Raw genomic sequence first — 23900 nt, 5'->3', positions numbered from 1 at the left:
GCTTTCAGCAATTTTCAGGCATGTTCAGTACTTTGAAGCCATTCTTTCTAGACTCAGTAAATGTCTGTGTGCCTGTAGCCTAATCAAAGGACAGCAGTAACTGGAGAGTTTCCCACCTAGGATTTAGCTTCAGGATGGAAGTAGATTTAATGAACAAGATGGTAATAAAGGGGATGATATGAAACTTAAATGTCTAGGAGGGTAGGCTCACAAGTGCATGGGCTAAAAACACTAAGCTTAACTGGTGACATGGATTCAAATGTAGCTTGGTCACCTGACATGAGTCTTAACCTAAGACATGTTACAAGAAAAGCTTGCCACAGCTGCCAAGCTAGGCTTAGGATTCCTGAGATGCAGAGGTGCTACAGAGCTGGGTGGGGGACACTTCCATAGATCTTGCCTGCATAAGGCTGGGGTTAGCCACCAATAATTCCTCACTTTAGTCACCCCATGAGTGCTGGTTGAGCGGGACTGAAAAATGATGTTATTTCACTCTGAAATGCTGAACTGTTTCGTCCCACCTGTCTTGTTGGCTGTATCGAGGAATTTCTAATATGGTATAATTCCAATTATCTGAAAACCCGAGTTATCTGAATCCATAGTGTCTCCATGTAGCCCTATGTTGCATCTGAAGCATTAAAATAGCATGCCTGTTTAGCCAAAGGCCCAATTATCCAAAAGTTTCAGCTGCTCCCTAGGCCATGTGGGAAAATGGGAGAGTACTGTATTCTTAGAATATTAAATCAAAGAAACCATTGACTTTTTATTAGACATTTTGATTCTTGTTTCTAATTGACCTTTCAGAGAGTCTGTGCTTCAGATGATGCAGGCAGGGCAACGAGTGGTAGATAATCCAATCTATCTGAGTGACATGGGTGCAGCGTTAACAGGGGCAGAGTCGCACGAGCTGCAGGATATCCTGGAAGAAACCAATGTAAGATGAAGAAACTTTTAACTGATAAATCACCTCATATAGCTGCCTCTTTCAAAGCAGATACATCATTACTTGTCATGACTTCTCTAGTGTCCTCTACACTGAGGCCACATTAGCTCTGCATTTGGTTATGAGTTGATTTCAATGGACAATTAAATCTGTATGTGTGTATGATTTCCATTGTGAGCTAAATTGGAATGGTAATGGTAAGTGGGCATCTCATGACACTTATTGTATTAGGTAAAAAACAAAATCTGTTTAAAATGGATCATAGACTGGAATAATCCAATGGTCTCACAAAAATGCAGCTCCTTTGCCAAGTGTTAAAGCATTAAGGAGTTAGTCCTTTTTATCACATTGTATCCTTGCGGGAGGGGTGGAGCACTGCAGGAGGGCATTAGCTCTGTCTCTTCTTTGAAAATGCATCCCTTGTTATCAGCCTGAGTTATCCTTTGAGAGGTAAACCAAATCTTTATCATCTTTCCTGCATTTGAATGACAGTAGAATCAGTGAGAGGTGGCTTGTTTGATGGCAAACAACTGAGTTTTCCCATCAGTTCCACATTGCTAGATGTTGGCTGTCCAGACTGATCATGCCACGTTATCCCTTATGCGCTGAAGTCATTGGATGTGCTTCTGTACATGCTTATCTTCAGCCTGTGAGTGGAGAAGTTATTTTGCACCAGTCTCACCAGAACTGTGGATACTGGAGAGCTGTAGGTTCATGGAAGAACATTGTGACAGCTCATCAGCCTCCGTTTGTGCCTTTGTCATTAGGCAGTAGCCTTTCTCGCCAAGTGCTGACAGGCCTGCGATGAATCTGAAGACATAGTTTGTTGCTGGGTTGTGGGGGTTTTTTTTTCCTTTTTTTTTTTTTTTTTTCAGATTCCCAAACGGCTTTATAAGGCCCTCTCTCTCCTGAAGAAAGAGTATGAGCTGAGTAAACTCCAGCAGCGTCTTGGACGGGAGGTGAGGCTCTACAGGAACAGGGCACATACCCTGTCTTACAAGTTCTTATACTGCACTCATTGCTGCAATATAGATGAACACTAAGTTAATAGCAGTTATGTGGTGGCATCTCATGTCTCTCAGCTGAACAATGTCATCTGTATCTAGTCTTGTGAAGTAGAAACCTCACTAATTTGCATTAATTACTTGGGCATGCGTTGTAGATTATGAGAAAGTGGACAGAAATTGAAGGAAGTGTAGTACTTTATGTATACTTTTGACAGGTACACGTCACTTTTAATTTACAAAAACTTCATATTGCACATGTAAATGTTCTATGGCTTTAATTTCCATGAAGAATTGTGTACACACATTGAAAACAATACAATTGTTTTTTAAAATAATATACACTCAAGGGAGGAATCCTAATGATTCTTAATGTTCTTTTTTTAAAAATAAGATGAAATTAAAGCAATGTGACTCCAGTTATTGTAAAAAAAAAAAAAAAAAAAAAAAAAAATCTTATATTTAATACCTGAGCAACAAAGCCAATATGTGTGCCATTTCCTGTTAAAGTGAGTTATATGTGACTGACTTTTACAAAACATGCAAGAAGGGTATGAAAGGGATGTGATCTAGATATTGGAGCTTTGAAAGGGCCTCGGTTCTAGTTCCAAGAGCTGGGAAATAGATGATGCCTTGTTAAATTGCTGGAGCCACCTTTGCTTGTAAACTTGAGCGCATGTGACAAAGAAATAATTGAAATGCAATAAATGTGAGACTCCACAATGCTACTCTTGGTCACTTCTTAGAGCCTTAGAGTAGAGCTACACTGCAAGTGCTTTCCAAGGGGTATTTGCATCTTCTCCCAGTTCATTCAGATCTCTCTGGAAAGTGGTTGGAGGCGTATGGTGTTGGGTCGGGGAGCAGGGAGGTTAGTTGTAACAGGTTAAAGTTACTGTACACATTGTTTCTAGGTTGAGGAGAAGATCAAGCAGACTCATCGCAAGTATCTTCTCCAAGAGCAACTGAAGATTATCAAGAAAGAGCTAGGCCTAGAGAAGGAGGACAAAGATGCCATAGAGGAGAAATTCCGAGAGCGGCTCAAGGATCTGGTAGTGCCAAAACATGTCATGGAAGTGATTGATGAAGAGCTGAACAAACTTGGTTTGCTGGACAATCACTCCTCAGAATTCAAGTGAGTGCCCACTAGTGCTCTGTGCAATGAGGATTAATTAGAGCTGTGTACAAAATGTGTGCAGTGTCACAGGGCACCTAGAGCAGTGGTTCCCAACGTCCTTACAAAGGGATCCTCCAACTGCCTTTTGTCTCTTATTAGCAAAGAATCCTGTGGCACCTTATAGACTGACGTCTGTTAGTCTATAAGGTGCCACAGGACTCTTTGCTGCTTTTACAGATCCAGACTAACACGGCTACCCCTCTGATACTTGTCTTTTATTGTGACTCACCAATACATAGAGTGTGTGTGCGTGCACCTCTCCCCCCACTTCCTTCTCCTCTGCTCCTAGGGATGCCATTTCGGTGGTGGGGAGGGGACACCTTTCAGTGGGAGTCCAGCAGCCGCTTCGGCCCCTGGAAGCTCTTCGACAGCTTTTTAGATTTTAACCTTCAAAAAATGCATTTTGGAAGCATTTGTTGTAATTATTTCCTATACCATCCAGTAGTGCCCGCAGCCCATACTCACCCGAAGTCACCTGGCAGCATCGTGCACCCCCAACCATACCTGGCAGCTGCCCTTCCCCTCAATCGCACTCTGCTCCATGTTTCAGTGAGCTTCCCTCTGCTCCCTCCAGAGTCATGAAGGGGCCTGACTCCCCTTGCCCCCCTTGACATCCCAGCCCCCAGGGGGTACTGGCTGATCAGCAGCTGTTTCTGGGGTCTGTGGCTGTCCATGGCTCCTGCCTGCAGAGGGGTGGTGGCACATGAAAGGGATTCCCCACCCCCTTCAGGTGCCCTGCTCACCTGGATTGGCACCCCTGCCCCAGGTGCATGGGAGAATCCCCCTTAAACCCGGAGCTGTGGTGACTGACAGCACTGCAGGCCAGTCAGGGCTTCCCGGTGAGGGCAGAGCTCTGTGAAACACCCCGGGGGAGTCCACCCCAGGGGGGTCCACTCAGAGCACTGTACTCAGGTCAGCTCCCCAGATCATTTCTGGGGCATGCGTGGGGCAGGGAAACTACAGCAGAGAACAGAATTGTCAGACATATAGATGAACATAATTTGTTGAGGAAGAGTCAACATGTGTTTTGTAAAGGGAAATCATGCCTCACCAATCTACTAGAATTCTTTGAGGGGGTCAAACGCACACGTGGACAAGGGGAACCCAGTGGATATAGTGTAATTAGATTTTCAGAAAGCCTTTGACAAGGTCCTTCACTAAAGGCTCTTAAACAACGTAAGCTGTCATGGGATAATAGGGGAGATCCTCTTATGGACTGGTAACTGGTTTAAAGATAGGAAACAAAGGATAGGAATAAATGGTCAGTTTTCAGAATGGAGAGAGGTAAATAGTGGTGTCCCCCAGGGGTCTGTACTGGGGCCAGGCATATTCAATATATTCATAAATGATCTGGAAAAAGGGCTTAACAGTGAGGTGGCAAAATTAGCAGATGATACAAAATTACTCAAGATAGTTAAGAACTATAAAAGGATCTCACAAAACTGGGTGACTGGGCAACAAAATGGCAGATGAAATTAAATGTTGATAAATGCAAAGTAATGCACATTGGAAGACATAATCCCAACTATACATATAAAAGATGGGGTATAAATTAGCTGTTACCACTCAAGGAAAAGATCTTGGAGTCACTATGGATAGCTCTCTGAAAACATCCACTCAATGTGCAGCGGCAGTCAAAAAAGTTAACAGAATGTTGGGAATCATTAAGAAAGGGATAGGTAATATGACAGAAGATATCATATTGTCTCTATATAAATCCATGGTACACCCACATCTGGAATACTCCATGCAGATGGAGTCACGCCATCTCAAAAAAGATATATTGGAATTGGAAAAGGTTCAGAAAAGGCAACAAAAATGATTAGAGGTATGGAACAGCTGCCATGTGAGGAGAGATTAATAAGACTGGGACTTTTCAGCTTGGAAAAGAGACAACTAAGGGGGGGAATATGACAGAAGTCTATAAAATCATGATTGGTGTGGAGAAAGTAAATAAGGCAGTGTTATTTACTCCTTCTCATAACACAAGAACTAGGGGTCACCCAATGAAATTAATAGGCAGCAGGTTTAAAACAAACAAAAGGAAGTATTTCTTCACACAACGCACAGTCAACCTGTGGAACTCTTTGCCAGAGGATGTTGTGAAGGCCAAGACTATAAGAGGGTTCTAAAAAGAACTAGATAAGTTTCATGGAGGACAGGTCCATCAATGACTATTAGCCAGGATGGACAGGGATGGTGTCCCCCTAGCCTCTGTTTGCCAGAAACTGGGAATGGGCAACGGGATGGATCACTTGATGATTACCTGATCTGTTCATTCCCTCTGGGGCACCTGGCATTGGCCACTGTCGGAAGATGGATCTTTGGTCTGACCCAGTATGGCTGTTCTTATGTTCGTATGGGTGGTGTGGGTCTGAGATGGGCTCGTGATGGTAGTGGTAGACCCTTCCCACAACCCTTTGGTTGATTAGGACACCTCGCTTGGGAAACACTGACCTACAGTGTGGGGATTGCTCTCCTTGCTCCATAGTATTGTTCTCTTTGCATTGTGTAGAACAGGAGTAGGCAACCTATGGCACAGGGGCCGAAGGCAGCACTCAAGCTGATTTTCAGTGGCACTCCCATTGCCTGGATCCTGGCTACCAGTCCGGAGGGCTCTGCATTTTAATTTAATTTTAAATGAAGCTTCTTAAACATTTTGAAACCTTATTAACTTTACATACAACAATAGTCAATATTATAGACTTATAGAAAGAGACCTTCTAAAAACGTTAAAATGTATTACCGGCACGCAAAACCTTAAATCAGAGTGAATAAATGAAGACTCGGCACAGCACTTCTGAAAGGTTGCCGACCCCTGGTGTAGAATCAGTATCCAGAAATGAAAGGGTAACTTAGCTCTCCCCTATGGACTTACTGTAGTTCCTGTAAATAATTGTTCCGTTGATTTCTGTTTTCACTGTGTCGATTTACTTTCAACTGTTTTCTTTGGGAGTTCTAGAAATCATAGAATCATAGAATCTCAGGGTTGGAAGGGACCTCAGGAGGTCATCTAGTCCAACTCCCTGCTCAAAGCAGGACCAAACCCAACTAAATCATCCCAGCCAGGGCTTTATCAAGCCTGACCTTAAAAACCTCTAAGGAAGGAGATTCCACCACCTCCCTAGGTAACCCATTCCAGTTCTTCACCACCCTACTAGTGAAAAAGTTTTTCCTAATATCCAACCTAAACCTTCCCCTCTGCAACTTGAGACCATTACTCCTTGTTCTGTCATCTTCTACCACTGAGAACAGTCTAGATCCATCCTCTTTGGAACCCCCTTTCAGGTAGTTGAAAGCAGCTATCAAATCCCCCCTCATTCTTCTCTTCTGCAGACTAAACAATCCCAGTTCCCTCAGCCTCTCCTCATAAGTCATGTGCTCCAGCCCCCTAATCATTTTTGTTGCCCTCCGCTGGACTCTCTCCAATTTATCCACATCCTTCTTGTAGTGTGGGGCCCAAAACTGGACACAGTACTCCAAATGAGGCCTCACCAGTGCTGAGTAGAGGGGAATGATCACATCCCTCGATCTGCTGGAAATGCCCCTACTTATACAACCCAAAATGCCATTAGCCTTCTTGGCAACAAGGGCACACTGTTGACTCATATTCGGCTTTTCGTCCACCGTAACCCCTAGGTCCTTTTCTGCAGAACTGCTGCCCAGCCATTTGGTCCCTAGTCCGTAGCAGTGCATGGGATTCTTCCGTCCTAAGTGCAGGACTCTGCACTTCTCCTTGTTGAACCTCATCATATTTCTTTTGGTTCAATCCTCTAATTTGTCTAGGTCCCTCTGTATCCTATCCCTACCCTCCAGTGTATCAACCACTCCTCCCAGTTTAGTGTCATCTGCAAACTTGCTAAGGGTGCAGTCCACACCATCCTCCAGATCGTTAATGAAGATATTGAATAAAACCGGCCCCAGCACTGACCCTTGGGGCACTCCACTTGATGATAGTGGATCAGCAACATAACTCTTGTTAATTGATTGAAAATGCTTGGGCAGGATGGGAATTGCAAAGGGCTGAATCACTCTTGCAACATAATCAGTTACTCTTTGATGTGGGCTTTCAGGAGCATAGAGCAGTGCTTCCATACCTTTTACTAAAGGGGACCCATCAAGTATATTTGGTCTTTTTGGAGACTCACCATTTTATATATACAGTGTGTGTTCATGTGCGCGCACAGTGGTGAGCTGGAGCCGGTTCCCACAGGTTCCCAAGAACCGGTTGCTAAAATTAGACCTCCGTGGAGAACCGGTTGTTAAAGGGCCAGGGGGTGGGCAAAGAACTCTGGTCCGCGGGCCGGACCATCCTGTTGCTCCCAGGAGTCCCAGCTGGGGAGGCTGAGGCTCCCCCGGCCCTTCCCCTGCTTCCCCCCAGCTGCAGCGTGGCCAGCCGCCGGCACCAGCTGGGCAGCTCAGCTGAGCTCTGGAGTTGTCCTGCTGCTGCTTTTTGAGAGTCCCAGCAAGGTGTGTGTGTGGGGGGGGTCCTGCTGCAAGTCCAGGGCTCACCAGAGGGGAGGGGAGGGGGCAAGTGGCCCCACGAGGAGGTCTCCCCCGGGCCCTCCCCCGCTTCCCCACCCCGAAGAGCCGCAGCATGGCCAGCACCTGGGCAGCTCAGTTGAGCTCTGGGCTGCCGGCAAGGTAAGGGGGCTGCAAGCTCCGGGGCTGTGTGGGGGGGGGCAAGTGGGGCAATTTGCCCCAGGCCCCTGGCCCCACGAGGATGTCTCCCCCCAGCCCCCGCAGAGCTGCAGCATGGCCAGCAGCTGGGCAGCTCCGCTGAGCTCCTGAGTCATCCTGCTGCTTTGAGCTGCCGGCAAGGTAAGCGGGGAGGGGGCTGCAAGTTCTAGGGTTGCCGGGGGGCAAGTGGGGCAACTTGCCCCAGGCCCTGCAGGGGCCCCCAGCCCCATGGGTATGTCTCCCCCCACCCCGGACCCTCCCCTGCTCCCTCCCCTTAAATCAGAATTTTTTATAGGAAACCGGTTGTTAAGATTTTGGCAGCTCATCACTGTGCGCGCACACATACATACACCCTTCCTCTGCTCCCTGGGGTGCCATTTCAGATTTCAGTGTGGGGGCAACTTTCAGCAGGAGTCCAGGGGCCAGTTAGGAGAGTCAGGAGCCATCATTTGGAAAACACTGGCATAGATCAATCTGTGCCCAAGCTTTTGGGATTTCACTGTGACCAGGGCTCCATTAATGCAAAGCAGCATTTTGTGTAGTTGTCACACAGTGAATGCCAGAGCATCTCTTTGCATCTAAAATATACTAAATATTTTTGCTGGCATAGAAAGAATTCTCTGTCTTGCCATGCTGGAAACCCATCTTAGATTTCCAGCCCCAGTATCTTGGTACCTGGACTGTGAGCACTGTGCTTGACTTTACAACCTTAATAATGTTCTTTTCACGTAGTTCTGTTTGTGTGCAGTTTCCTAGTTTTAAAAAAAGTAAACTAAAAAAACAAATTCCATCTTGTGGCATTATATTGATAACCCACATAGGTCATCAGCAGGGTTGGAACTATCAGATCTGCCACACAGACCTCTTCTACTTGTGCTGCTGGAGCAACTGATAGTAGTAGTAGGTTGGTATCCTCTGTGTGGACCAGCTCTAGAGGGGAAAGAGACGCACTTTGACCATTAGTTTCACAGATGTTTGCTGCCTGCAGAGGAATGACAAGATTCAGAAACCATGCATTCCATTCCAGGCTCTGGAGTAGTGTGTGCCCTAGTGGGCATAGACTTTGCTGCTGCCAGTTCCCCTCAAAAGTGTGAACCCTTCTGTCCAGTCCTATCTCTTCCCCACTCCTGTCTTCTCATCCTAGTTCCAGTTTCCTTGCCCAGCAAGACCTAGTCTTCTCACTCCCACTCTGTCTCCTTGCCTAGCCAGTCCCAATCTCCCATCAGTTTCTCAGCTGATCTCTGTCCCTCACCCTGGCCTCCAGTCACCTATTTCCCATTAGCTCCCAATCTTGTTCTCAGGTGCCTCCTCCAAACTCCTCTCTTCTCCCTTGGACCTTCCAGATCTTTCTCACAGTCTCTTTGCCCAGCTAATTACAGTTCTACCCTTGTATTCCAGTTCCTCATTAGATCTGTCTCCCTTACCACCCCCACCACATTTCCTTTCCCCACCTCGCTGGTTCAGTCCTAATCTCCTTGCCCAGCTAGTCCCAGTCCTCCCTCACCAATCGTGACTCCTCATCCAATCTTGTCTGCCTCAAGTCCCTGCTTCAAAGCATGTGGGTACTAGAGCTTTTAAAAGAAGAGGTTGCTAAAATTCTTCACATAGATAAAACAACGTGTGTTCTCAGAAATGGCTGAACCTGTTGGCTGAAAAATTCAGTCTGAGACAGATACCCAACATGTAAAACTTCAGTCTGAAAGGTTAAGGTTTGCAACATTATAAGCAAGGGTAAAGAGTCTTTTAATGGGAAGGGTCAGGCAAACTTAATAGGTGGTGCTGCCCATCCCACCTGTAAGAAAACATATGGAACATTAATATAGAAACTGTTACAACTGTTCAATGAATGTTCTTCAGGTTGCAGAATCAAGCACCTTAAAATTAGGAAATGGCAGACTCACGTTTGCTTGTGCAACTTTAATTCTGCCTCTTGTGATTCTGTCCGACTTGCTGAATGAGGCAGGGGTCCTGTGGAAAAAAAAATAGTATGTGACCATGTAGTTAAACAGTATGGGGCATACCACAAGGGCTCAGATTTAATGTTGCAGGGGCCAGAGTAAATGTGGTTTCCTAACTTTCGAGAACTTGCCTTTGCCATCTAAATAATGTATTTTAAACATATTTTATAATTTTCTCTGTGTGTATTCTTGGGGGGAGGCAGGGGGAAGAACCCAAACTTACTTACCACTGTAACAGCTCTCACCCCCCATCATGCATTGTTAGCCAGGTTTGAACTGTAAATCATCAATACATACAGAAGCACAGACAGCTACCACTTGAGCTGCAGGACTAACTGCATTACCTGGCAGCAGGAGAAGGCTCTTATCCCAGAGGGAGTGAGGTGGGCCATTGGAGACAGGAGCTGGGGTGAGGGGGGCAATGGGGGAGGTGCTGTGACTTTCTCTCTGCTCCCCAGTAGCTAAGGGTGCTTGGTCAGGAGAAGCCCAGCCTGGAAACTTTTCCCCATTCCCTCTAAATCTGCCTTGGCAGCTCCTCCCAGATATTGCTAGTACAGTGCCCTCTGCTGCTGCTCCAGTGGCAGCATTAACCCAAACCTCAGAATGTTCATGTGCAGTCAGTATTTTGGGAGGCTGCCAAAATCTCCCTGCCCGATGCAAACAGAAGAGAGGGGCAATTTTTAACAGTTTGTTTCAGCCAAACTGAACAGAACAGAATTTCAAGTGACAAAGAAAAGACACTTCCTCTACGCCCCCCATGAATACAGTTTAAATCACACTCATATTAATGAAACTCTCTCTTTCACTGGTGTGTTGGGTTTTTGCAATATTGACTGTTTTGATTGTGTGCTGCTGCCAGTGTTACCCGGAACTACTTGGATTGGCTGACATCCATCCCATGGGGTAAATGCAGCGAGGAGAACCTGGAGCTAACCAGAGCTCAGGCAGTTCTGGAGGAGGATCACTATGGAATGGATGACGTCAAGAAGCGAATTCTGGTAAGGCAGCGTATGCCATTCTAGGTGGCATTGTGCAGCCTGGCTCATGGCTCTCTGTACAGTTTGTTTCCTCATGTGTCTAATGGGGGAGATGCATGAGCCTTGGTGGTGTAGGGTGGGTAGTGGCATATTTTAGTGGCTTTGTCTGTATAAGGGTAGCAAGGGTAGTTTGCTTATTACTGTTCAGTGATCTCAAACAAGAGCCCAAGATTTTTGTTCCCTCTCTGTTGAATTGTCATTGACATCTAAAACAGTGGTTCTCAATGTGTGGGGCACATTCCCTTGGGGGGGGGCAGAGGAATGTTCAGGGGGGCATTTGGCCAGGCCGGAGCCAGTCCTCATAGGGAGTGGGGAGGGAGTGCCACACTTCCAGCCCTGCTCTGCCCCCAGACAAGCTCTGCTTCCAACCCCATTCAGGCCCTAGTCCTACTCCATCTCCAGCCCCAACTCCACCCTCACTCCATCTCTGTCCCCAAACCAGCTCCGACCCCAGTCGGAGCTTCACTCCGGCTCTGCCCTCATCCCCTCTCCACACCCAGACCAGCTCCTCCCACATCCCCAGTTCCATCCCCATCTCAGCCTTCAGCCCAGGCTCCGCTGCTAAGGAAGCTGTGTACCATTTTGCCACTGGGTGGGGCTGAGCAAATGAGAAAACGCTGTAGGGAAATAGTTTCCTGATTAACATTTATTCACTGCCCAGAAACGTCATTAATGCAGAGGTCAGGTTTACCAGCCGTGCCTCATACCGTTCCAGAATGTAGAGTGCATCTATATTTAATCCTCTAAAATCCAGGAGAAACAGAGCTTAAGGTACACACCAGGCTGCCCTTCCACCTTAGCTACCTCCTGCAGCTGGAAAAAGCTGCTGTGGATATATTGCAAGTATGTTGCAGAAAGGCTGCCCTATAATAAGCAGACATGAGAGAGAACTATGTAAATGTACCATTTTTTTGTGTTGTGCTGTGTCCCACAGAACTGCATTGTTGTTCATCTGCATGCACGCCAACTGCACTGCACAGTATTAGGGTGGCTGTATTGATTGGCGCAGGGGCCACTTGCATCAGGTAGCCACAGCTCACACTGTGATATGAGGATAGGTGCATCCGCACCCAGACACAGCAGACACGTTGTTTCTGCATTGAGTTATGTGGGTTGTGCAAGCAGAGGAGTGCAGTGGGTATTTTTGCCATGGTAGCACACTGGTAACGTGCATGACACAGCACTGAAGGGCACGGGTGAACGCTTTTCTTAAGAAGAACAGGAGTACTTGTGGCACCTTAAAGACTAACAAATTTATTTTAGCATGAGCTTTCGTGAGCTGCAGCTCACTTCTTCGGATGCATAGAATGGAACACACAGACGGGGGATATTTATACATACAGAGAACATGAAAAGGTGGAAGTATGCATACCAACAGGCAGAGTCTAATCAATTGAGATGAGCTATCGTCAGCAGGAGGGAAAAAAACTTTTTGAAGTGATAATTAAGATGGCCCATAGAAGGTGTGAGGAGAACTTAACATAGGGAAATAGATTCAATTGGTGTAATGACCCAACCATTCCCAGTCTTTGTTTAGGCCACAGTTAATAGTTTGCATATTAATTCAAGTTCAGCAGTTTCTCTTTGGAGTCTGTTTTTGAAGTTTTTTTGTTGCAAAATTGCCACCTTCAAGTCTGTCACTGAGTGGTTAGAGAGGTTGAAGTGTTCTCCCACTGGTTTTTGAATGTTATGATTCCTGATGTCAGATTTGTGTCCATTTATTCTTTTGCGTAGAGACTGTCCGGTTTGGCCAATGTACATGGCAGAGGGGCATTGCTGGCACATAATGGCATATATCACGTTGGTAGATGTGCAGGTGTACGAACCCCTGATGGCGTGTCTGATGTGATTAGGTCCTATGATGGTGTCACTTGAATGGATATGTGGACAGAGCTGGCATCGGGCTTTGTTGCAAGGATAGGTTCCTGGGTTAGTGTTTATGTTGTATGGTGTGCGGTTGCTGGTGAGTATTTGCTTCAGGTTGGGAGGCTGTCTGTAAGCGAGGACTGGCCTGTCTCCCAAGATCTGTGAGACTGAGGGATCATCTTTAAGGATAGGTTGTAAATCTTTGATGATGCGCTGGAGAGGTTTTAGTTGGGGGCTGTAGGTGATGGATAGTGGCGTTCTGTTATTTTCTTTGTTGGGCCTGTCCTCTTGTAGGTGGCTTCTGGGTACTCTTCTGGCTCTGTCAATCTGTTTTTTCAATCTATTTCAATCTATTTCCCTATGTTAAGTTCTCCTCACACCTTCTATGGGCCATCTTAATTATCACTTCAAAAAGTTTTTTTTCCTCCTGCTGACGATAGCTCATCTCAATTGATTAGACTCTGCCTGTTGGTATGCTTTTCTTAAGGACTCCCTCTGGGACAAAGGGTAACTGTGGGGTGGGCTGTGCAGAGCAGGTTGAGCATAAGCCGGGAGCAGCCAGCTGGTGTTCTCTAAGCCTGCCCTAAATGAGACTTTTGCCTTTGTGAGGAGACAGTCTGACCGTTTCTTGTACTGCATCCTCACAGTGCTCCTCCTCATCAGAAAGAATAGAGTGTTACCACGTCTGCCAGGGCAGTTGAGGTTTCATTCAGAGGGCGGAGTTCAGATTGTAGGGCAAGGATGGTATATACCTTAACTATCTGGGGTACCCTGTGCTCAGACAACCTCAAACCACTTGGAGGCATGCTGCTCCAGTGTGTTGTGGACACACAGGCCCACACTCTGTGCAGCCGCCATCTGTTACAGCAACTTGATAGAACCAGAGAACCATGCTTCTGCAACTGGGTGAAACTGAAAAGAGCTATGTCCTTCAGAGTGAAACCTGCAAGTATTGGTCCAGTTTCATTTTGCAGCAGAGGCAAGACATTTCTCTCTCTCTGACAATGGGGAAGTAGTTCAGGAACACTGAGCAGTAGGGGCGGAGTGCACACTGACTGGGAGAGGCAGGTAAGAACCAGTGAGGGTAGGAGGGTGGCATAGAATCCCACTCCCTAAGCCATAGGGGAGAAGCGGCTCCATCCCAGCAGACAGTGGAATGACGGGGCTCCATGTATAGTTGTCAGCTCCTTGCCCCCAGCCAGGAGTGGATGTGCCATAGGATCTTTACCAGCCCTCTCCTTCAAGGTTAATCTGAGGAGCTATTTCTTACCTATCTCCTGGGGCATAAATGGTGTCAGGTAAAGTCCTCCAGCCCTGCGCTACTGAAGAACTTCCTCACGGTAACTGTGATGTTCTTTTTCTCCTGGTTGAATGTGGGGCTGCCCAGTACTTGCCTGTAATGCATTTTCTGTTCATCAGGAATTCATAGCAGTCAGCCAACTGCGAGGATCAACCCAAGGGAAGATTCTTTGTTTTTATGGCCCTCCAGGGGTTGGCAAGACCAGCATTGCCCGCTCCATCGCTAGAGCCTTAAACCGAGAGTATTTCCGCTTCAGTGTTGGAGGAATGACTGATGTGGCAGAAATCAAAGGGCACAGGTCAGTTTAACTCAAGAATTTCTCACCCCAGTGAGTTGTTATCAACCTTTACAGTGACCTAGTTGATGATGAAATGTGCATGTAATTTAAATTCTCATAGTCAGGGGCAACAGGTTTGTATAATTTTTGGTGGTGCCAAGAATGGGTCCAAGTCCCGCCTCCCCACACCTGCCTTGTAAGCCAATATCTATTTTTAAAAATAATGTAAAAATGTGAGGGGTCTGGAGTGGGGTGTAGGAGGGGCTCAGGCAGAGAGTTAGGCTGCGGGGATGTGGCTGGCGATGAGGGTTCATGGTGGAAGAGTGGGCTCAGGGCTGGGGCAGAGGGTTGGGGTGCAGGGGGGTGAGGACTGACTGGGGGTGCAGGCTCTGGGATGGGGCGGGGCCAGGGATGAGGAGTTTGGGGTGCAGGCTGCCCCCGGCTGGGGCCAGAGAGGAGGACTCCCTCCAGCTCTCCCTGCACCGGCAGCAGCGAGCTCCAGGGAAGGGGCCCCCCTCTCTCCCCCAGCAGCACACTCACCTCGCACCACTGTCACTATACATGCTTCTAGGACCCCTCTCAGGTCCAGGAAGCCCCTTCGCCTTCCTTGTGGTGGGTGCCGGGAGGGTTGCCATCATATGTGCGCCTCCTCCCCTGCTGCTCCCCCTCACTGGGGGTGGGGCAGGAAAAGTGACTATGGGTGGGGGACCTGTGTTGGTGGAGGGTACCGCCGGAAAAGGGAAGAAGGGCAGGGGCAGGGTCAGCCTGACCTGGCACTAATGGTTGGGGGACGCTAGGACCCTGCGGCTGCAGTTGATGCTGGGAGCCAGCAGAGCGCAGCAGGGAGCTGCAGGGGGCAGCCGCCCACTGCGCAGGGCACAGGCAGGGACGCTCAGGGGGGGCATGCAGGGGTGGCAGGTGGGGCTGGGGGAAAGACCTGCCCTGAACATTGGTGGAACCAGGACCCTGGGCCCTGAATATTGCTGGAGCCCAGGCACCACGGGCCCATACAGCTCACCACCCCTGCCCATAGTCAAGAGAGGGATCCTATGGATATAGCAGATGATTTGTCTTTGGAAAGTGATTAAAGTGATGACCTCGGTAGGATTTTAAAATAAACAAACATAAATGAAAAAAGATTTTTCTTTAAAAAAGTACATCATGCTGTCTGCTCCTCTCTGGCTGTTCTATAACTTTGCCCCAAATACCTTTCCAATTACTCTATGTAAGGTGCTGTTGACTAAAGGATGTAGCCGATTGTTTGACTACATTTGCAGTTCATTCTTAAAAATGTTCAAGACCAAGTAACGAAACATAGCAAAATGTATTGCATAAAGACAAAGCATAACAATACACAATGGAGACATATAGACCCTCTTTTGGGAAGCAAATTCTTGCCGTGTGTTCACTTTCCACGGAAGGTGCGCTTCAAGGATATATGGGTGAGGTAATATCTTTTATTGGACCAACTTCTGAAACCTTGTATCTCTCACCAATAGAGGTTGGACCAATAAGATATTTCCTCACCCACCCTGCTTCATAGATACACATTTCAATTAGCAGTATTTATACCAGCCACTAAAATCCAACTCACCAGTTCATAATAATTCCTTAACTCGTTGTTTTGTTCTGTACTTTTCTTATCTTGGTTTTGGACTCTACACTCCAAACCAGTTGGGTATAGAGACACAGTCCAACCAGTGCTAGGATGCAGCATTCATGTATCTTGGCTTTGACAGGCTTCCTATCTTCCAATGCCAAAGCTGACTTGAGCTTTGCAAAGTGTTGTGGGATACTTGCCATGGGTGAACAGGATTGTGGGAACATTCAGTTAATGTAACTTCCCAAAACCTATAATATATAAAATATATATTAATACCATGCACATAATACCTATGCGTAATATGTGTGTATTGGCTAACAGTGCTTAGACCAGGGATGGGCAAACTATGGCCCGCGGGCCGGATCCGGCCCTTCAGGGCTTTGGATCCGGCCCGCGGGATTACCCCTGGTGGTGCTGCGGGCCTGGTGCTGCTCTCAGAAGCAGCCCCCGGGCCGGGAGGCAAAGGGCTCCATGTGCGCACGCAGAGCCCTCTGCCCCCCCCCCCCCCCAGGGGCCGCAGCACTTCCTGGAGTGGCGTGGGGACAGGGCAGGCATGCAGGGAGCCTGCCCTGGCCCTGGTGTGCGCCACTGCCACCCCGGAGCCACTTTAGGTAAGCGGCACCGGGCTGGAGCTCAAACCCCTCCTGCCCCCCAACTTCCTGCCCTAAGCCCTCTGCCTGTACCTCGCACCCCTCCTGCACCCAACTCCCTGCCCTGAGCCCCTTTCTGCACTCCTGTGCATTCCAACCACCTGCCCTGAGCTCCCTGCTGCACCCTGCACCCCGTGCACCCCAACTCCCTGCCCTGAGCCCCATCCTGCACTCCGTACCCCTCCTGTACCCCAACCCCCTTCCCTGAGCCCCCTCTTACACTCTGCACCCCTTCTCTGCCCCAATCCCTTGTCCTGAGCCCCTTCCTCCACATCCCGCATTCCACCCCCCCTGCCCCGGCCCTGCATACAATTTCCTCACCCAGATGTGGCCCTCGCCCCAAAAAGTTTGCCCACCCCTGGCTTAGACACTAGCCATATAGTATTAATAACGTACACACGTGTTTTCAGTACTATTTATTAGTAAGTGATATTTGAACATACCACACAAAGCCATCACCATTTCACAAGTGTATCCAAATCCAGGAACTTAAATTTTTAAACATGCTAACCTATTCTGAAATGCATCTAAAATGAAACCTCAAAGACCTCAGTCCTATTTGCAGTGGAGCTAGAAAGCTCCCCAACGTAAATGCTGACATTTACCGAGTGATGCCATTCTGATGTGTTGGAATGTGGTTGCATGTTGGTGTTGGTATGCTCAGGGCTCCTGTCTAAGGAATGATTTTAAGATGAGGATGAGTCAGCTTGGGAAGGACAAGAACAAGAGGATTCCAAATAAACCAATAAGTGAGTGCACCAGCCTGGCATGTGTTCCCCTTCTCCTGTAATATGGAACTGGGGGCACTCAGTGAAATGAAGACATTTTTAAAATAGCAAAACAAAGGGCAACTCCTGCAGAGTAAAATTTACTTGTGAAACTCCCTGCCACAAGATACATAGGGAGAAAGAAGTAAACATATTTCAAAGGTTCTTAATCCTGCTGTGCATGAGTGGTTTCTTCCATCTAGCATTGATGCCTCAGTTACCCCTCATTTGAAGCCTCTGCTTCTTCGTGGATACTAGCTCCTTCTTGCTGAGAGTGCCAGTTATTCTAATGTGATTTAGCCCTGTAGTCCAATTGAGACATCCAGTCCTTTGGGGATTAAGACAAAAGTCCCAGCTAAACAAAATGATCTCCTGCCCCCTCCTGAGCACTCTAGCTGAGTGCACTGCTTAGCTCTAAATAGTTCTTCTTCCCTTTGTTGCAGGGGTTTCTGCCCCATTTCTCTCAGTGGATTTGTACCCCCCTCTCCACTATGAGCCCCCTGGCTTTGGACCCTCAACCATGGGTAAGGGTACGATTCTGTCACGGAAGTCATGGATTCTGGGATTTTCTGGGACTTGTTTGGCAGTGACAGGGCTGGAGTAGCTGTCAGCCCCAGGGCCACCAAAGCAGCGGCCCCAGGGTGAAGGAGTGGTCGGGGTTGGGTCAGCCCCCCTGGGTTTAGAACAGTGGCAGTAAGCCCCTGCCACAGAAGTGGCAGCAAGGCTGGAGCAGCTACTGGCCCCTGGTAGCACACTGACTGTTAGTGTGTCCCGTCCCATCCTCCACCCCCGGATATTTTTCGTAAGAGTCAGGAACAGGTCATGGGCTTCTGTGAATTTTTGTTTACTGCCTGCAACCTGTCCCTGACTTTTACTAAAAATAACTGTGACAGAATCTTAACTTCAGCCATGGGCCACCATCCTCAAACTCAAAACCATTCTGGTCCACTGCTTCCCAGGGCCACTTCCTATGGTGACTTCTTCCCTGTCTGTGTACACATGCAGCCAGGAAGCCTCCACTGATCCTGCCTTCCCCAGATCCTGGTCCCTGGAGAGCATCCCAAGACAGTAGTGCTCATAGTGAGAACAGGCTGCCCTGTCTAATTTCCAGCAAGTCTGTCTCTCGGTCACATGCTCTCTGGGAGGCAAACTAGAGCCATGTAAGACTGAGCCCAAACTCTCATAAAGGGCCAGCTCACTGTGTGGGGTGTAGGTTGATCTCCCAACTCAGGGTATAAAGAAATCCACTGCTCTGCCCTCTCTGCCCCAGGTATAAAAAATTCATTGAGATTCTCCACAAAATACAATGGAATAAAAACCAGTTGTCTCAAAATACAAAACAAACTTAAGAAGTAAAACTGCAGTCCAGGCAATTTCTCCAAACAGGTATCTAGCCCTGACTGCTTTTGGAACTAGGCAAGATGGGTTTTTGATGGGGATGCTATTGAGCAGTCATTGAGAATATTCTTGACTGAGGTAAAAAAATGAAGCGCTACCTCTTAAGCACATTATTCCCTCAACTGTATGATATGTTGTCTGATATGTGCATGACCCTATCTCTCTTCCCTGAATATGGTCTCTCATAAAACAGGAGGACGTATGTTGGAGCAATGCCAGGGAAAATAATCCAGTGCCTAAAAAAGACCAAGACAGAAAACCCCCTGATCCTGATTGATGAGGTGATGTATCTGATCTTTCTCCTGGCTCTTCCCCAGGCTACAGGGAAACTCCAAGGGTAACTTTTCCAAATCTCCAAAGTCCCATTGACTTTCAATGGGGTTTGGGCTCCTAAGGCACTGAGACAGTTAACCCAAATGTTTAGTCTTCGATCCTACACATGTCAATTAAGATTGCCGTATTAAGGCCTTTCAGATCAAAGTCTGGCTTGCTACTGCTCTCTGAGCCCTTGAACACCCAGTTAATCAGCCACCACCCACATACACACACTTTCAATGGCAGACTCAGCATAGGTGGTGAAGGGGGTGAATGGGCACAAAACCCCAATTTTTCTTCTGGCCCTAGGGGGGTGGGGAGGAAATTCTTCTAGGTTGGATTTAAAGCAGTAGCATGAGGGGTAAGAAGCTTACCTTGTCAGCATCTGTGCTGATCCTGATTCACAGGCAGTTATAGGTCTCCTGGTTGTCAACCCAACACTTTCCACTAGCATGAAAAAATATTTCAAGAAGGCAAACAGCGTATAAGGTTGGAGTATAATAAAGTCAAGATAAACCCATCACAGACCCTAACGCAGTTTCAAATGGAGTTGATGACAAGTCTTGCATTTGGCAGTGTGATGTTGCATTAGTCCATCAAAGCAGACACCACTTTCAAAGAAAGAATTGGGACTACTGTAAGTGGCCACTCTTGATGTGCTGCTGCCACACATTTTTGTTCCCCCTGACATTTTAGAAGCCCCCGTGGGTCACTTCTGTACAACCTTTTTCCACCAACCACCCCATTTCTTGCCAAGCATGCTAGTTCCTAGAGGCCATGGGGACAGGGTGCTGCCACCTGGGTGCACCTGAGTAAGGTGGTCTTTGTGAAGAAGCACAGTCTGGTGGAGCAAGGGTGTGAAACAGCTGCTCGTCATGAACAAATGCACTCAAATCTTTGCAGTAAAAATGAATCATGGTATGAAGCTTTTCATGCTACTACATTTTCTTAAGTTCTTCTGTCACTTGTAGGTGGATAAAATTGGGCGAGGCTATCAAGGTGACCCATCCTCAGCCCTTCTAGAGCTGCTGGACCCAGAACAGAACTCTAACTTCTTGGATCATTACCTTGATGTTCCTGTAGATTTATCAAAGGTATCATTCAATTGGATGTTTAAAATGGAAGCTTACAAATATATTGAGATGCCCCAGCCATTAAAACTGCTGAGGATTCAGTGAACAAGGTAGTAGATAGAATACACTCTCTGGGCCAAGAGAGATGTAATTGAGACACAGGGGGTTCCACATATGTCTTTTTAACTGGAGTTGATTGTGGGTCCAAACCTATACACACTGTACTGAAAATGTTCCATCTAACTAGGTACCTCCCAGTCCTGTGGGTGCCTGAGCCTTGGATTGGGAGCCAGCTGTACACTGCTGTCATAGCATCATCTGCCAGCTAGTGAGCACGGGGCCTCCTCTTCCATTTCTAACTGGCCAAAGCAAGGCTTGCTCTCAGTGACAGGATGCCAGTGCCCTGCCTATATAAATGCTTTCCGAACTGCTGCAAGGGAGACTTTCAGTGTGGTGGTTGATCTGGGTTTCTTCCACATGCTGCTGCTGGGGTCCCTGTTCTCTAGTTACAGTAGCAAATGCCGCTTCCCCGTGCTCCCATCAGAGCATTCTGACTTCCCACTGTGTGCTGTGTGATTAATTGACTCGAGGGCAGAGAACAGCTTGCTCTGGAATCTGACTTCCCAACAGTAGGGGGATAGAAGTCGAGGATAGAGTAAAGTGAAGCAGCATGCCCATGCGAAACACCTAACCAGGCTTATCTTGTCATATCCAGGTGCTCTTTATTTGTACTGCCAATGTGACAGACACCATCCCAGAGCCGCTGCGGGACAGAATGGAAATGATCAATGTGTCAGGATATGTCGCACAAGAGAAACTTGCAATTGCAGAGGTGAGAAGCTATCTCACTAATGAATCACTAGGTGCTGCTATGCACAGACTGCATCAAATGACAAAAAAGGGTATTTTAGCAGAGTAAACCTGAGCGTCTGCTCTGCACAACCAGTCAACTTGGGTACAGTGTTCAAGGGAACACTGCCATGTAGAACAGGTCCAAAATAGACCTGCACTCCCAACTGGATAATACTGGATTTCCAATTAAGACAAGTCCTAGGCATGTCTAGAAAGTATTCATTGAGCAGAATGAAGTTGGGTGAAATGGGATGACCAAGCATTCAGTTGTGGGGACTAACAGGAACACATGGTGGCTGATTTCTTTCAGAGGTACTTGGTCCCTCAAGCACGTGTCCTGAGTGGTTTGGATGAAAACAAGACCAAGATCTCATCAGATGTGCTGACTGTTCTCATCAAGCAGTACTGCAGGGAGAGTGGAGTGAGGAACCTGCAGAAGCAGGTGGAGAAGGTGAGGGTGCTGTGAATGTCAAGTCGTCCTCTGTGTGCTTTCTGCCTTGGCAGCTTTCTGCAGTAACTAATCACTCTCTTGCACAGGTATTAAGGAAATCTGCCTATAAGATTGTCAGTGGAGAAGCAGAAACAGTTGAGGTAACCCCTGAAAACTTGCAGGACTTTGTTGGCAAGCCCATCTTCACTGTGGATCGGATGTATGACCTCACTCCTCCTGGAGTGGTGATGGGCCTGGCCTGGACAGCTATGGGTAAGATGCAGCTGCAGCAGAGTCAATTAGCAAGGTGGGCATTTGTCATGGGTGGTCATGCTTCCAGGAGAAACTCACTTCCTTTTCACCAGTTAGGCAGAGTTACTGGTGCTGAATGGTGAGCAGCAGCTGGGGAGCTGAATTACTGCTCCTCTGAAGTTTCCATGCCTTTTTTCTGAAAGCAGCTGTGCAGGAGAGGAAGTAATATGTCCCCCGTTGGTCCAGTGGGGGAGCTTTATTAGCATTACTGAAACTTCCTCCTGTGGCTACTTTAACTCCTGACTTGTTCTCTGCTGAAAGCTGATACTCATTTCTTCCCTCATATCAGACCCCTCTTGGCTTCAAGCCAGTGTGCTGCTTCTCCAAGGCTTCATATTGTGGGAGGGACTAATTCTGAATGTAAAGATTTTTGTAGCATGCATGCATGAGCCCGTTTTCTTCCAGCAGCACGATGTGCTACCTAGGTACACAAACATTGTGCACCATGGGATATGGACTGTGTCTTACCAGAGACTTTGCTTCCTGGTTTGAGTGCAAGAAGCATGGGGTGGCCCTCTTGCCTCATCTAAAGACTGCTGCTGTACACCAGTGTTTTGTCAGAGACGGCTCCTGATAACCCAGAGCGCTTGGTTATGTGCAGGGGAAAATATTCACCAAAATTAAAATGGAGTGGTTGGCACAAGCTGCTTCTAGTCTGGTTCTTGTTGGATCTTCTAAAGATTCCTGTATTCATTTTTCATAGGAGGTTCCACTCTATTTATTGAAACATCCCTGCGGCGACCCAAAGACAAGGAAAACAAGGATGGGTCCCTTGAAATAACAGGACAACTGGGAGATGTGATGAAAGAGAGTGCCAAAATAGCTTACACATTTGCACGAGCTTTCCTGATGCAGAAGGAACCCACAATTGACTTTCTGGTGACCTCCCACATCCATTTGCACGTGCCAGAGGTAAAGAGACCCTGGGTCCATGGGGGCTGTATAAGGACCTAGACAGGTAGAGCTGGCATGTAGAGGTAGAGCCTCTTAGCCCAGTTGCATGCACTGTGTAGAAAACCTGCTTTCAGCAGCAATACCTGAGTAAATTAAAAGATGGCATTTTCCCTGGCAACTCCTGAAGATATTCACATGAGCTTTGCTGTCAGCTCCTTTCCTCAGCAAGCACATGGTGAGGTGATACTATTCACACAGCTCTTTAGCCAGGATCACTTTTTGGGGCAGTATTGCCCCCGTTGGGTAGATGGGGAAAGCCTGGCACAGAGGTGAAATGACTTGCCCTTTGAATAAGCGGTAGCCTGAAAACTAGAAGACCTGGGTTCAGTTCTCTGCATCATCAGAGTCCCTGGGCAAGTGAGCTGGGAAAGGTCACATTGGTGAAACTTCCATCCTCACAGGCCTCTAACTCACACCAGGTATGTGTACACTTCCCGCAGCAGTGAGCCTCCCCGCCTGGGTGACAGACTCAGGCTTGCGGGACTCACTAGCTGGCCTAGAACTGTCTGTGTAGACGTTGCAGCACAGGCCAGAGTGCAGACAAGGGGATCGGCTGCAGAGCCCCAGCTCCAGCCTGACCCAGAACCTCAGTGCCTTCTACTCAGCTGGTTTTAGTGTGTTTGCACAAGCCGTCCTGGGCAGAGACTGTTGACCCATTGCCTTCTATGACGAGATAACCGGCTCTGTGGATGAGGGGAAAGCAGTGGATGTACTATTTCTGGACTTTAGCAAAGCTTTTGATACAGTCTCCCACAGTATTCTTGCCAGCAAGTTAAAGAAGTATGGGCTGGATGAATGGACAGTAAGGTGTATAGAAAACTGGCTAGATGGTCGGGCTCAACGGGTAGTGATCAATGGTTCCATGTCTAGTTGGCAGCCGGTATCAAGTGGAATGCCCCAAGGGTCGGTGCTGGGGCCGGTTTTATTCAATATCTTCATTAACGATCTGGAGGATGGTGTGGACTGCACCCTTAGCAAGTTTGCAGATGACACTAAACTGGGAGGAGTGGTTGATACGCTGGAGGGTAGGGCTAGGATACAGAGGGACCTAGACAAATTAGAGGATTGGACCAAAAGAAATATGATGAGGTTCAACAAGGACAAGTGCAGAGTCCTGCACTTAGGACGGAAGAATCCCATGCACTGCTACAGACTAGGGACCGAATGGCTGGGCAGCAGTTCTGCAGAAAAGGACCTAGGGGTTACGGTGGACGAAAAGCCGAATATGAGTCAACAGTGTGCCCTTGTTGCCAAGAAGGATAATGGCATTTTGGGTTGTATAAGTAGGGGCATTTCCAGCAGATCGA

General features: G+C 47.6%; 1 protein-coding gene across 1 annotated transcript in view; it reads left to right on the top strand.

Moving 5' to 3' along the window:
* The window catches only part of LONP1 (lon peptidase 1, mitochondrial), a 53859-nt gene that overhangs the window by 23348 nt on the left and 6611 nt on the right, over positions 1-23900 (top strand). Inside the window, exons 6-16 of the mRNA XM_044998829.1 lie at positions 805-934; positions 1819-1902; positions 2859-3079; positions 10619-10757; positions 14082-14260; positions 18851-18938; positions 19944-20066; positions 20761-20877; positions 21208-21348; positions 21435-21600; positions 22343-22551. Of these exons, the coding sequence (XP_044854764.1) occupies positions 805-934; positions 1819-1902; positions 2859-3079; positions 10619-10757; positions 14082-14260; positions 18851-18938; positions 19944-20066; positions 20761-20877; positions 21208-21348; positions 21435-21600; positions 22343-22551 (1597 nt within the window). The remainder of the gene's footprint in view (positions 1-804; positions 935-1818; positions 1903-2858; positions 3080-10618; positions 10758-14081; positions 14261-18850; positions 18939-19943; positions 20067-20760; positions 20878-21207; positions 21349-21434; positions 21601-22342; positions 22552-23900) is intronic.

Source organism: Mauremys mutica, chromosome 24, assembly GCF_020497125.1.
Source record: "Mauremys mutica isolate MM-2020 ecotype Southern chromosome 24, ASM2049712v1, whole genome shotgun sequence".
In the NCBI taxonomy this organism is placed as follows: domain Eukaryota; kingdom Metazoa; phylum Chordata; order Testudines; family Geoemydidae; genus Mauremys; species Mauremys mutica.
Note: the sequence above shows the minus strand (reverse complement) of the source record. Positions and strands in the feature narration are given on the sequence as shown.